At 39.6% G+C, this 13,507-nt stretch overlaps 1 protein-coding gene across 2 annotated transcripts; it reads right to left on the reverse strand.

Annotated features, from left to right (window-relative positions):
* On the reverse strand, positions 1-11,729 carry rbm19 (RNA binding motif protein 19). 2 transcript variants are annotated; one of them, XM_034300344.2, is made up of 25 exons: positions 11,527-11,729; positions 11,123-11,305; positions 10,309-10,431; positions 10,159-10,197; positions 9,411-9,651; positions 8,976-9,214; positions 8,828-8,887; positions 8,461-8,539; positions 7,405-7,476; positions 7,085-7,288; positions 5,206-5,336; positions 4,991-5,115; positions 4,722-4,818; positions 4,507-4,617; positions 4,123-4,323; positions 3,927-4,002; positions 3,637-3,803; positions 3,358-3,418; positions 2,799-2,878; positions 2,648-2,703; positions 2,383-2,502; positions 2,055-2,157; positions 1,807-1,927; positions 569-627; positions 1-433 (listed from the first exon to the last, which is right to left on the reverse strand). In XM_034300344.2, the coding sequence occupies exons 1-25, from the start codon at positions 11,560-11,562 to the stop codon at positions 416-418; spliced, it is 2,802 nt and encodes a 933-aa protein (XP_034156235.2). In that variant the 5' UTR covers positions 11,563-11,729; the 3' UTR covers positions 1-415. The 2 variants fall into 2 exon arrangements, with proteins under 2 accessions (XP_034156235.2, XP_026771569.3); XM_026915768.3 differs by having other exon boundaries at positions 512-627; positions 11,527-11,728.
* Positions 11,730-13,507: the final 1,778 nt, after the last annotated feature.

Raw genomic sequence — 13,507 nt, forward strand, 5'->3', positions numbered from 1 at the left:
GAATCAGAAATATTTGTTTTTATAGACAAAACCATTATTCTTTTCTTGTCCATAAATACAATACGCCTTTAACTTTGGAAAGTGAACACTTTCCCTTCATTGAATAAAAGGTATATTACAAAGATACAACACACTGCTGAACCATATAAACATGACCAAAAATACAGGTATGTCATTATTTTAAAACATCATTATTTTATAATAACAGCTGTGTTAATGGAGACCCACTCAATTACAAACGCAGGTATGGCTTACAAAGTCCACCCAAATGTGTAGGTCTTGCTTAACAAATGAACAGTTTAAACGCTTTGTGGCACTACTGTCCAAATTAGGGCTCCATGTGAATAATCAGGGACCATCGAGTTGGTACATGTAGAGCTGGGATGTGTGGAAGCAGTATTTTTATGAAACATCATTATTCTTGATGGGAAGCCTGGTGGGTGTAAAAAAAAAAAAAAAATAAGTAAATTAAATTAAATTAAATGACAGATGATTTCAATGTAATATTTACCCTGTACTTGTTCCCATATAAAAGATTAGCTGTTGTTCATTCATCTCCTTCCCCAACCTCCATTTGCTCCAGGATGCCCTCCAAAACTTGTGCTTGCTTCCGCTTCTTAGGAGCATCTAGAAAAGAAACAACAGTATCAACTCCAATTTATTTCATTATAAATAAAAGCATATTACAATATTAAAGATATAAATAACAATTTTAGTACATTATAGTATTACACCTCTGGTATTATCTAATCCTGGGCCGCATAAATGTACACTCACAGAGCACTTTATTAGGAACACCTGTACCCCTACTCATTCATGCAATTATCTAATCAGACAATCAAGTGGCAGCAGTGCAAGTCATAAAATCATGCAGATATGGGCCAGCAGCTTCAGGTAATGTTCACCTCAACCATCACAATGGGGAAAAATATGATCTCACTGAGGCTGATGGGCTACAACAGCAGAAGACCACATCGGGTTCCACTTCTGTCAGCCAAAAACAGAAAGCTGGGGCTGCAGTGGGCACAGACTCACAAAAACTAGACAGTTGTAGACTGGAAAAAAGTTGGAAAAACGTAGCCTGGTCTGATGAATCTCGATTTCTGCTGAGGCACACAGATGGTAGGGTCAGAATTTGGCACCAACAACATGAATCCATGTTGGTGGATTCATGGTAATTCATGGTAAACATGGATCCAACCTGCTGTGTACTGTGTCAACAGTCCAGGCTGGCAAAGGTGGTGTAATGGTGTGGGAAATGTTTTCTTGGCACACTTTGGGCACAGTAATACCAATCAATCATTGCTTGAATGCCACAGCCTATTCGAGTATGGTTGCTGACCATGTACATCCTTCATGGCCACAATTTAACCATCTTCTAATGGTTACATCCAGCATGATAATGCCCCATGTCACAAAGCAAAAGTCATCTCAAACTGGTTTCATGAACATGACAATGAGTTCAGTGTTCTTCACTGGCCTTCCCAGTCACTGGATCTGGATCCAATAGAACACCTTTTGGATGTGGTAGGACGGGAGATGGGCAGCATGAAAGTGCATCTGAAAAATCTGCAGGAATTGTGTGATCCAATCATGTCAGCATGGACCAGAATCTCAAAGGAATGTTTCCAACATCTTGTGGAATCCATGCCACGAAGAATTGAGGCTGTTTAGAGAGCAGTAGGAGGTTCTACCCAGTATTAGTATAGTGTTCCTAATAAAGTGCTATGTGAGTGTAAATACAGATTTATTTGTAATAATAAATCAGTTCATCCTAAGTCCGGTGGAGAATTTGTGTGGTCTTACCATGGAAGTGTTGAGCTGTTTTTCTCCGCAGTTCTTCTACACTCTCCCCTGCATCGGCCCACTCCAGCACCAGTCTCCTACCGTACAGATGGGTGCTGTGACACAGCGCAGAGAAAGCTTTCTAAAAGACAAGAGACAATTTTACTACATGCTCATGGTTTCAGTCAGTCTGGATTCTTAATAAAAATGGAGTGACAGAATGTCTGAATAACAGCATGAGAGAGAGGGACAGAAGCAGATACACTCACCTTGGCATCCTGCTTCGTAAGAAAGTCCACAAAAGCAAAGCCACGGTGAGCTCCACCAACTCCTTTCTTTGGCAGACGGACGGTCTTCAGCTCCCCAAATGTACTGGAGAAGAGAGACAGAAATTAATGTGCTGGTCAACAATTCTAATGATCCTAAGTCCTTTCTTAATTTAAACTGAGCCAATACTCTTTTATGATAACATCATATATTGTGACATAAGGTTCATATTTCCAAAAATATGAATACATTTTTAATGAATTACAATTTCATAGCAAATTTTGTCTTTCCACAAATATTATTTTACAAGATTCAGAAAAAGGCTCTCACCAGAAAAGCTCTCTAAGCTCCTTGACTGTAGCCTGGAAGGGGACATTTCGCACCAAGATCTTAGATGTTGTCTGTTTTTTAGCTGTTTGTTTCTTCCTGCTAGTGTGTGTCACACCTGACCTGAGATAAGAGAGAGACACAAATGGACATATATATTAACTTTTAATGTGACAAGGCATGTTCACCTAGACTGATATAAATATCCTTCAGAGAATCTGAGCTAGTAGACTGAAATACAGTAATGGATCAGCTTGATTTCTCTTACTTTAATTCTCTTTCAGAAATTTTCAGCTCAAGTTGATGCCCATCGACAGTACAATGCTGCAGAGAAAAAGGAAACATTTTTTTTAGAAATGTGCTGATCTCATGCAGAAATAGGAATACACAGGACTGATGCTTGTTAAAAATACACTTACTTGTAGCTGACGGATAGCTTTCTGGGCTGCTTTAGGAGTTTTGTATTGTATGAAACCATAGCCCATAGATGACAGTTTGCCTAAGAGAGATTACATACTATTTAATGATCCTTTCATACATGCAGCTTAAAAAAGCTGCAAACAGGCAGCAATGTAAACACTCAGTGCAAAATGTGTCCTCTTATATATATATATATATATATATATATATATATATATATATATATATATATGTAAAGGTTTCCCAGAAGCATCACTGTTAAATCATAGAGCAAGTATCACACTGAACACTCTCTCTACTGGGTAAGATTACCATAACCTTATGATGCTTTTGAGTTAAGGTTTGTGAGCTCATTTACAAAATAATACAGATTATGTATTATGATACGGGTTATATTGGTATAAGAATGGTATTCAAATCAGACTTCAAGGTGGTGTGATTCTGTCTACTGTTTGGACTAAAAGGGAAAACATCGGATGCATATTGCATACATCAGATGCCTGACAAATCAATTTTGCATGAAGCGTAAATAAAGCCTAAGGGTGAACATGTACATACCTGATTTATCTCTTTTCTTGGATATAGAGCACATTTTCAATGCTCCACATTTGGAGAAGATCTGTGAAATACAAACACACATACAAACAAAAAATAAGTCTCATAAGAAAATAACTCTGATACACAGGTGGTCCTAATACACTGTGATAATACAGTTAATCTCCAATCCTCGTGTGCCCATCTTGAGTTTCCACTAAAATTTCAGACACATGACCCTTCGACCATATCTGCTCCTCTCAACCCAACCCTTAACCTCGGTTCCATAAACTGTGACCCCACCTCCTGTAGCGACTCCTCAGTGGTGCTGTAGTTCAGGTTCTTAATGAAGAGTGTTGAACCAGGCAGACTTTCCTCTTCATCCTCATCTTCCTCCTCATCATCTTCCTCCTTCTTGTTTGTGTCTGTTTGCTGATCTGCCGCATTTTTATTCACAGCTTCAAGTTCGGCTGAGTGAGGAGAAAAAGAATAAAAACAATGAGCAATGAGGAATACAAACAACAAAGCTGAAAACAACCCAGAATAGACTAAAAAAACATCACAGACTTTTTTTTTTTTCCCCTAAGTTTTACCTGCTTTGTGCTGCTTAGGAGGTGTTGAAAAGACAGCCATTGGAGCCCACTCTAAATACAAGGGAACGTGCTGAAACTAGGATGAGAGAAAGATTAAAATCAAGACAAGGGCAGCTGAGAATTAAAAGGAGCTGTAAAACATACCAACCAATAAAACTAAAATTAAATTTTTATTACATTAGACAGATATATGTACCTTACTATATGCGAGTCTGGTGAAGGCACGTTTGGCTTCAGTGGGCTCCAGAAATTCCACAATAGCGGTGAGGCCAGAAGGCGGCAGCAGAACCCTCCCCAGAGAGCCATGAGGGGAGAAAAGAGCCTCCAGATCTTTCGCTTGTACTCCAGATGGCAGGTTCTTCACCAAGATCACAGAGTTACTCCTCTGGCCTGAAGCCTGGACATATTCATATAGAGCAATAGAAAAAAATGTGTTAAAGTGCAAATAGGTTAAAAAGGCATACAAGCCACAAAAAATTTAAACAAGAACATCACTTAAGTTAACCAGGTTAACTTCATTAATCTTTTAAATATTGGAATGTAAATTCTGTATAATGTATTAAAATTCACAAGTTTGTACCTGACTGAAGGAGTCCAGAGACACACCATTGTCCAGCAGGAACTGTCTAGTTTCCTGAATGATCTGTGTCTCACCAAGTGCCATTCTCACAGCCAGACTGCCCTGTGACTCCTATACACACACACACACACCCACACGTGGTTCATTTCACGAAACCAAGTTATCGAATACATTTGAAATAGCTAGGTGTGAATATTATTGATGTTATAACTCACATGATCAAGGACTTGGCTTTTGGTCGTGTTGTATTTCTCAGCAATGGCATCAGCTACTGCACTCATACCCAGGAACAGCGTGTTCCAATTATGAGAGCTGTGTGAGACAAAGAATGCATCAAAAATGTAACAGCGACCATAATGTTATTACTGCACATATAATCTGCAATGCAGAAGAGGAATATTTTACAATTAAATCCACTACCATTTAGAGAACTCACAGTGAGAATTTGCTATTAGTCAAAGAAAATGTGCTTCTTCATGCTGACCTGCCACTGGCTGCCTTATCCTTTGCATCTTTCTGCCTCTTATATGAAGAACTGCCTGGAGCATTGGGACCCTGCTCTGGCTTCTCCTTCTTTATCCTGGAGGGTATGATGTGCAATATCCGGCCCTACAGGACAAACAGCACGTAAGCAAACCAGTGTAAACCTGCAAAGGATAAAAAAATTACAATAAAACTAAAAAACAAGCATATATGTACCTGGAATATATGACCATCCAGCTGGGCTAAAGCAGTCACAGCATTTTCTGGGATCATGTAGGTAACAAAGGCAAAGCCCTTGGGTTTCTTAGTCAGAGAGTCTATGGGAAAATGGAGCTCTGAGAGGTGACCTGCAGAGAAAACACACATTTAATACACCGATCAGCCATAACATTAAAACCACCTGCCACCTGACTCCACAAGACCTCTGAAGGTGTGCTGTGGTATCTGGCACCAAGACATTAGCAGCAGATCCTTTAAGTCCTGTAAGTTGTGAGGTGGGGCCTCAATGGATCGGACTTGTTTGTCCAGCACATTCCACAGATGCTGGATCGGATCTGGGGAATCTGGAGGCCAAGTCAACACCTTGAATTCTTTGTCATGTTCCTCAAACCATTCCTGAACAATTTTTGCTGTGTGGCAGGGTGCATTATCCTGCTGAAAGAGGCCACTGCCATTAGGGAATACCATTGCCATGAAGGGGTGTACTTGGTCTGCAACAATGTTGAGGTTGGTGGTACGTGTTGACGTAACATCCACATGAAGGCCAGGACCCAAGGTTTCCCAACAGAACATTATCCAGAGCACCACACTGCCTCCGCCGGCTTGCCTTCTTCCTATAGTGCATCCTGGTGCCATTTCTTCAGGTAAGAGACACACGCACCTGGCCATCCACATGATGTAAAAGAAAATGTGATTCATCAGACCAGGCCACCTTCTTCCATTTCTCCATGGTCCAGTTCTGATGCTCACGTGCCCATTGTAGGCACTTTCAGTGGTGGACGGGGGTCAGCATGGGCACTCTGACCAGTCTGCATCTACGCAGCCCCATATGCAGCAAGTTGCGATGCACTGTGTGTACTGACACCTTTCTATCAAAACCAGCATTAACTTTTTCAGCAATTTGTGCTACTGTAGCTCTTCTGTGGGATCGGACCAGACGGGCTAGCCTTCACTACATAATTACAGTAATGGTAACACATTCTCATCTGTTTCATTCCAAGACCTTTCTAAGAGACTGTTGTGTGTGAAAATCCCAGCAGTTCTAGAAATACTCAAACCAGCTCGTCCAGAACCAACAATCATGCTATGGTCAAGATCACTCAAATCACATTTTTTCCCCATTCTGATGGTTCAGGTGAACGTTACCCAAAGCTCTTGACCAGTTTCTGCATGATTTTATGCACTGCACTGCTGCCACACGATTAGCTGATTAGATAATTGCATGAATGAGTAGGTGTACATAAGTGCAGTATATTCCTGCCTTACACCCAGTGTTCCTGTGATAGGCTCTGCATTCACTGCGACCCTGATCAGGATAAAGCATTTACTGAAAGTGAGTGAGTGAGATTCGCTGCTTTTATAACAGTCTTAAAATTCTTGTCTGTAGTAACTGCACTTTCACTACAGAGGCTGTGGATAGCGATTAGGTTAAAAATTTTACACATATAGATTAAGAGATATTGAAAATTACACTGAAAATGTTAATTTTTATTTCTGTGTTCAGTGTATAAATGTTAGCCCACTCTGCAGTTGTTGCAGTCATATAAAAATGGCATTGTTGGCATAGATAGCCCCTAACATGATGGGGCTTATGCTACATGACAGCTCTTGAAACTCACATTTTTAACAATATAAAATTCAGCCAGTTGGTTAAGGATAATGGCTATTTCTGGCCAGTGAAATTAAAGTGGAAAAAAAGTTTGAAAATCCATCCCTAAGTAACACAATACATTATGTCTAATATGCAAAGTTTGCAGGCATTTCAAGGTTAGTTTGAGAATCACGGACTTTCACTGCATCTTGTACTAATAATTCTGAGGGAGGTCCAATACGCACACAAAAACATAACATGCATGTTAATGTCATGACCTCTCACCGTGCTTAGTGAACAGCTCTTTCAGCTCTTCTTCTGTACATGTATAAGGCAGGTTCCTCACAAAGAGCCTTCCAGATTCTGCCACGTCCTCCTCTTCTTCATCCTCTTTCAGCTCAGAGATGAAGTTTTTCTCCTGTTGAGCTGCTCTCGTTTTCCTCTTGTCAATGAAGTTTGTGGCACGGAACACTTCAATATAACGTCCACCTATGAACACAATACCAAGTTATATATAACACACCTTTGACTTCATATTTTGTTTAACCATTTAAAGCTTCTTATTCAACAATATTTGTTGTGCAGAAATAAACCAACTAACTTACCCATATAATCTTTGTCGAGTTTCAGAGCTCTTTCCACCTCAGCTTCTGAGTTCAGGTCCACATACACATTACCTGAACACAGAAAACACAACCTTAATCACAGTCATACATCTCATATACAATGTGTACTGGTACTTTTGACCTTGGCAGCCAGTTACAACTCACATTTAGAGACCAAAATGTGCAGAAAGATCATTCAGTGATATTGTTCTGAAACGCTTTGTGTCTGTCTGTCTCTCCAGGAATGCTCTTCCCGATCTTCCTTTAAGGAATTCTGAAACCTTACTTTGTCGCTCAACACTAATGTCTTCTCACCTCTTGTTATTTATCAGTGTTGTCTTTAGTTTCTGTCTGCTTGTGGCTTGTGTTACCTCACATTGCAAGTTTGCAAAGCGGTTTTTTTATTTCTTTGGAGAAAAATCCTGCGCAGAGGGTTGAGGAAGTGAGAGTGGCAGCCAATCTGATTATTTTATGTGCTGTGCGTCTTGTGAGTCATGCCTACAGTAAAACCATGCCTAAGCAGAGTCAGTATGAGCATTATAAGGACAAAGTCAGAACAATGCAAACGGAAGAGACAGACAGCAGTGCAGTAGCTAAAATCTGATTACAACAACACAATTACTGAAAGTCACTCTTTATGACCCAGTATATTTATAGCCTTAGGAGGAAAAAGGAAGAAAAAAAAATAAAAACTCAAGCTGGAACAGACGGCCATGGCTTGAACTTCTATTCTCAAATGCACGCTGAGCAGGAGAAATGCATCAACATGCAGTGTGGCATAAGTACATTTGGAATTTAATTAACTTCAAGAAACATGAACAAAGACATCAAAAAAAATTACAGAGCTAGAGGCACAGAGCTAGAGGCACAGAGCTAGAGGCACAGAGCTAGAGGCACAGAGCTAGCCTACAGCTCTGTGTGCACTTCACTCTAAAGAGCTAAATCTGTTTGTTGCCACCAAGAGAGCAATAATTTTAAAGCATAAAGATACTACATAAATAAAATGTATTAGTATCATTGTTTATAGATCATGATGCGCACATGGTGGGCTCTTACCTGAGTTACGGCCTTCTTTGTTCTTGGCAATACGGATGGCCACAGGCTTCAGTGGCAGCATAAACTCTCTCACTTGTTGCTGCAGAAAATAAATGCAAGAAATCAGCAAAAATGTAAGCAGTGACAATGCAGAAAGCACCAGTTATTCTGAAACCTTTTACTTAACTCCCATTATTCTGCTGTTCATGTTTATTCCTTAAGGCTCATCATTCAATAATTTCTATTAATTATTCTGTAACTACAGTAAAACCATGTGGAAGGAAATGTAATTGCGAGAGTGAGGATTGTAAGTCTTGACCCACCAACAGGGTTAACTAACATAATCTACTAGAGAAATGGTGCTTCAGTAGCTTCATTTAGACATTACCTCTTTAACAGTGAATGGCACTCCTCGGAGCTTGACTGTGAATTCTGTAGCAGGTTCAAACTATGAGGGAAGAACAGTATAAAAATTGGAAATCAAACATATGGCATAAAATAATGTTCAGAAATGTTTCACAATGGTTAGAACAAACCTTGTTTTGTGATGATGATGATGGTGTTGCCTTCTGGATGTCTTTATCTCCACTCTCATATGCACTGTCCATCTGTTGCTTTGCACCCTCTTCTTCTTCTTCTTCTGCATTATCCTCCTCCACCAGCTCTTCATCATCATCATCCACTTTCTCATCCACTGTGTCTGGTTTCTTCACCACTTTGGAGCGGAGGTAGTCCATATCTGATAGGCCTTCCTTTAGAGCCATCTTAGCAGAATCTATTCAATTATGAGACACGAGAGATTACATTCTAATTTCAGTAAAGGATAGTAATATTAAGGATAGTAATATTAAACTGTGTGTCTAACTGTACCATAAAAGTTGTGGAAAAAATCCTTCCCTTTTTTATACAACATAAGTTAAATAAACTCATATGCACCCTGTCCTTTATGAATGAGAGAAATAAAGACACACCCTGCTTATCTTCATCCTCGGATGCACCCTGCTCCTCATCCTCATCATCACTCAGCTCCTCTGACTCATCCGAGTCAAAGTTTAAATAGTCATCTTTGGCAGCTTTCTTTTCTTTCTTTTTCTCTGTCTTTTGGGTCTTTTCCACTGCACTGGCTTCCACAGTGTCGTTGGCCCAAGTAGGCACCTGTGTGCGATTTTTGTGCACTGCCAGGAACTCTTGGAAACCTTCATCATTTTTCAGCTGAGGATTGGGAAAAAGCCAACATTTACAGAAGATAATTTCATTTTAAACACCACAGTGTGCTATATATACAGGGTTTAATGAAAACGCTGCAGAACAAAGATTATCTTGAAACGGTGGCGTGAGCACAGTAAACACTCTTTATAGCAGTTGATCACAAGCGTTTGTAGGTCCTGACTGATTAATAAACTTATAGCTTGTGTTGTATTGATCTCTGGTCACAACTCCTCAAAACAGACAAACTGTGTTACACATTAACAGTATACATGTGCATGGGACAATACTCAGGCCCTGGAACAGCATGTAGGAATTTCCTGTGATACTTTTTAAGACATAACCTGCTTAAAATTTAATTTTAAGTTTTGCTTCACTGGCAACCTAAAACAATACATTCACAATTAATGAAAATATAAACACAAACACAAGCAATACTGGAAACTGGTTACTGAATTTAAGTACAGAAAAGTAACAGTAACCCAAAAAAAAAAAAAAAAAAAATTAACTTACTTCTCCAAGAACATCAAGAGGCTTTTTCTCTTTCTTTCCCTGTGACAAAAGGCAAAATTAATTCTTAAACAAATTTTGTATCAGTTTTGTAAATTATCAAAGCTTAGGCAGCCATTTTCTTATGTTCTTAGAGAAACGTTCCTGTTTCACCTTGTGCTCATCTCTCTTTTCTCCTTCTGGCTTCTGTTCATCTTTTTTTTTGTCAGGCTGGTGGCTGTGCTTGCTCCAGGGTCTCGCTTTGTTGGGGTCTCCAAAATCTGTACAAAATTCCACCTGACAAACAAAACAAATTAAAAATATCAGCACGTTTCAGATTCCAACAGAACCTCTCGATAATTTACCCTTGGTGTTGATGATTGAAGCTTTCACGCTTTCAGTCCACCTTAAAAGGTTTTGATGCTTAGTCTATCCATCCATTTTCTGTACCGCTTATCCTACACAGGGTTGCGGGGATCCCAGGGTTGGAGCCTATCCCAGGGGACTCGGGGCACAAGGGAGGGGACACCCTGGACGTTGTGCCAGTCCATCGCAGGGCACAATCACACACACACACACACACTCACACACACACCCATTCACACACTACAGACAATTTAGAGATGCCAATCAGACTACAACGCATGTCTTTGGACTGGGGGAGGAAACCGGAGTACCTGGAGGAAACCCCCAAAGCACAGGGAAAGCATTCAAACTCCGCGCACACAGGGCGGAGGCACGAATCGAACCCCCAACCCTGGAGGTGTGAGGCAACAGTCAAAATTTTGATTTCTTTTGTAGCTGTTTAATTACTAATATAGTCTGAATACTGTAAGCATCCTCAGTAAAAGGAAATTACAGGAATAATGAACATTCTGTATGAAGTCTGTGAGGAATACATTTCTTCATATCAAAGACCCAATTTATAAAGCTTTAGATATAAAAAGTCCATTTCTGTTTCACTGATGCTACTTCGTCAGACACTCACCGTCACTCTGGACGTGTCTACAAAGCTTTTATTGAAATGTTTCAGCGCTTTGGAGGCATCTTCTTCACACTTAAATCCAACGAAGCCGAATTTCCGAAACTTGCCGTCTTTGGTGAACTTCAGCCCGCAATCTGTCAGCGTCCCGAAGGCTGCAAACATCTGACGGAAGCGCTCCTCTTTCATCTGTACACACACACACACACACACACACACACACACACACACACACACACACACACATCAAGCCACCTGCAGTACCGCTAGCATAACGCGCTAGTATTTATTCATAGCATGAAAGAGCAGAAAATCATACCAGTGTACTTCAGATACTTCACCAGTGCATGTGATGTTGTGGATCAGAACTTTACAGTACCAGCTATTGCTAAGTTTGTAAACATACTCACCCCATTCGGTAGGTTTTTCACAATAAGTCGTGACATTTTGTCTTCAGTCGTTTTATGGTACGTTTTGTTACGGTAAACAGTTTAAAAATCATTTATCAACAGTCGAGCATGGGAACCCTCACTGCGCCGCCATGTTTGCTGCGTGACGTAGTGCATGTCGTCATCACGGTCGAGCTCTCAGTGCTCTTTACTGCCATCTGTTGAACAGTGAAGCTACAGCAACTCAGTTATTAAAGCTTTGTCTTCATTAAACATACTCACACGCAGATAGCACAGCTGAAGCGGATATGCATGCTGGAGGAGATAACAGAAATACCCCTGCTGAGAAAACCAACAGAAAGCCTCACAGAATTTGTAATTGTTTTAATGGTTATAATGGCAATTGTATTGGTTTTAATGGAAACTGTAATAGTCCCTGTGGGTCTCTACTGGTAATTTGTTGCCTTGTAGTGGATACCATTAAGAACCAATAATGGTAATGGTTTTAATGGTTAGCTGATGGTTTGTAATGGTATTTGTAGTGAAAACCATTAGAATTTCTGTGATGGTTTCAGCAGCCAGGGACAGTTGCTACATAACTAATTAACCAGACACACACACACACACACACACACAGAGTTAGTTAGTTAGTTATTAGTGACATGCAAGCAATCAAACTATGAATTTTTTTCAGATGTTCCACTCAGCTCTTCACTTCCAAAATATGTACTTCATTTCCACAGATTTAGGTTCAAAATGAACTGGTTTTAAGACTGGCCTTCAGAACATGTGGATGCTCTTTTAGCCGCCATTAATTATTTACTTTACCCCATCTGGAAATTAAAACTAAACTAAAATTATGTGATACCTCTTCTATCTATCAGCCAAATACAAAAGCTAGCTGGCCATGTCAGAAGTTCAGCTATACGGCCATGCTAAGTTATTTAGCTACCAGAAAAATCTCATGTATTCGGCATTTTAACAGCTAGGCAGAAAAGAAAGCTAAGAAGCTAACAGTTACAAACAAATATACACCAAAAGTATGATGTTAATGGTGGAGTGTTTATATATGTAACGAGATAAATTATTCTAGTTTGAGGGTTCTTTAAGTTAAATCCTGCGTTAATGGGATCGCGCTTTGTATTGGTTGTGCCGGTGGCGCTTTTGCCCACTGAGCTGAACGATCTGCAGCAGAGCTAGGGAGAAACGTTTATGTTTTAGCGCCCGCTAAGAGTTAAAAATACATAATTTATATCAAATGTTGTACACAGTATGGGAAGGATTGCATACAGTAGATGATTGATTTGTAAAGTGAGTTTTCTGTGTATATGTAGAGGTATTTTTATAGTTTTTTTCTGTTTTGATGCACTCTATGATCTTTCCATAGGCGCCATTTTTCCATGTGCTTTCTAACGTGAAATGTGTTTGGAATAGGAGAAGCTCTAACATGACTACAGAAGTGACTATTTTCTGTCTGTCTTCTACTGCTCTGTGTGCAGGTAATTGTTTATGTCATGTAGATTTTAAGAATCTACTTTGTTCATATTACATTTTCTGAATTGTTTAGTAAATGATTTGTGTGAACTAGGTTTTGTAACACACTGAATTCATGGGTTGACTAAAAATAAAAATGTTATTTACATTTATTTTATATACAATTAAGAGTAACAAAGTGGATGATTTAAGCGGTGTAATAATTCTGTCTCTCATTCAAACTACTTGTTCTATTCATGTCATTTTTTAATTGATTTAAAAAAGTCTGTATAATTTTCCTGGAGGAATTATTACATTCCAGCTTCATGTTTTATTTTGTTAAGTACAACATGTCATGTTTATTGTTATACTGAGCTTGAACAATCTGCAGCAGAGCTAGGGAGAAATGCTGTAGGTGGAGCTCTAACATGACTACAACTAACTATTTTCTGTCTGTCTTCTACTGCTCTGTGTGCAGCTGTGTGTGCGGATAACTGCAAATAAATCCCAATATCACCCACGTTCGGAG

The sequence above is a fragment of the Pangasianodon hypophthalmus genome, chromosome 2 (assembly GCF_027358585.1).
Source record: "Pangasianodon hypophthalmus isolate fPanHyp1 chromosome 2, fPanHyp1.pri, whole genome shotgun sequence".
In the NCBI taxonomy this organism is placed as follows: Eukaryota; Metazoa; Chordata; class Actinopteri; order Siluriformes; family Pangasiidae; genus Pangasianodon; species Pangasianodon hypophthalmus.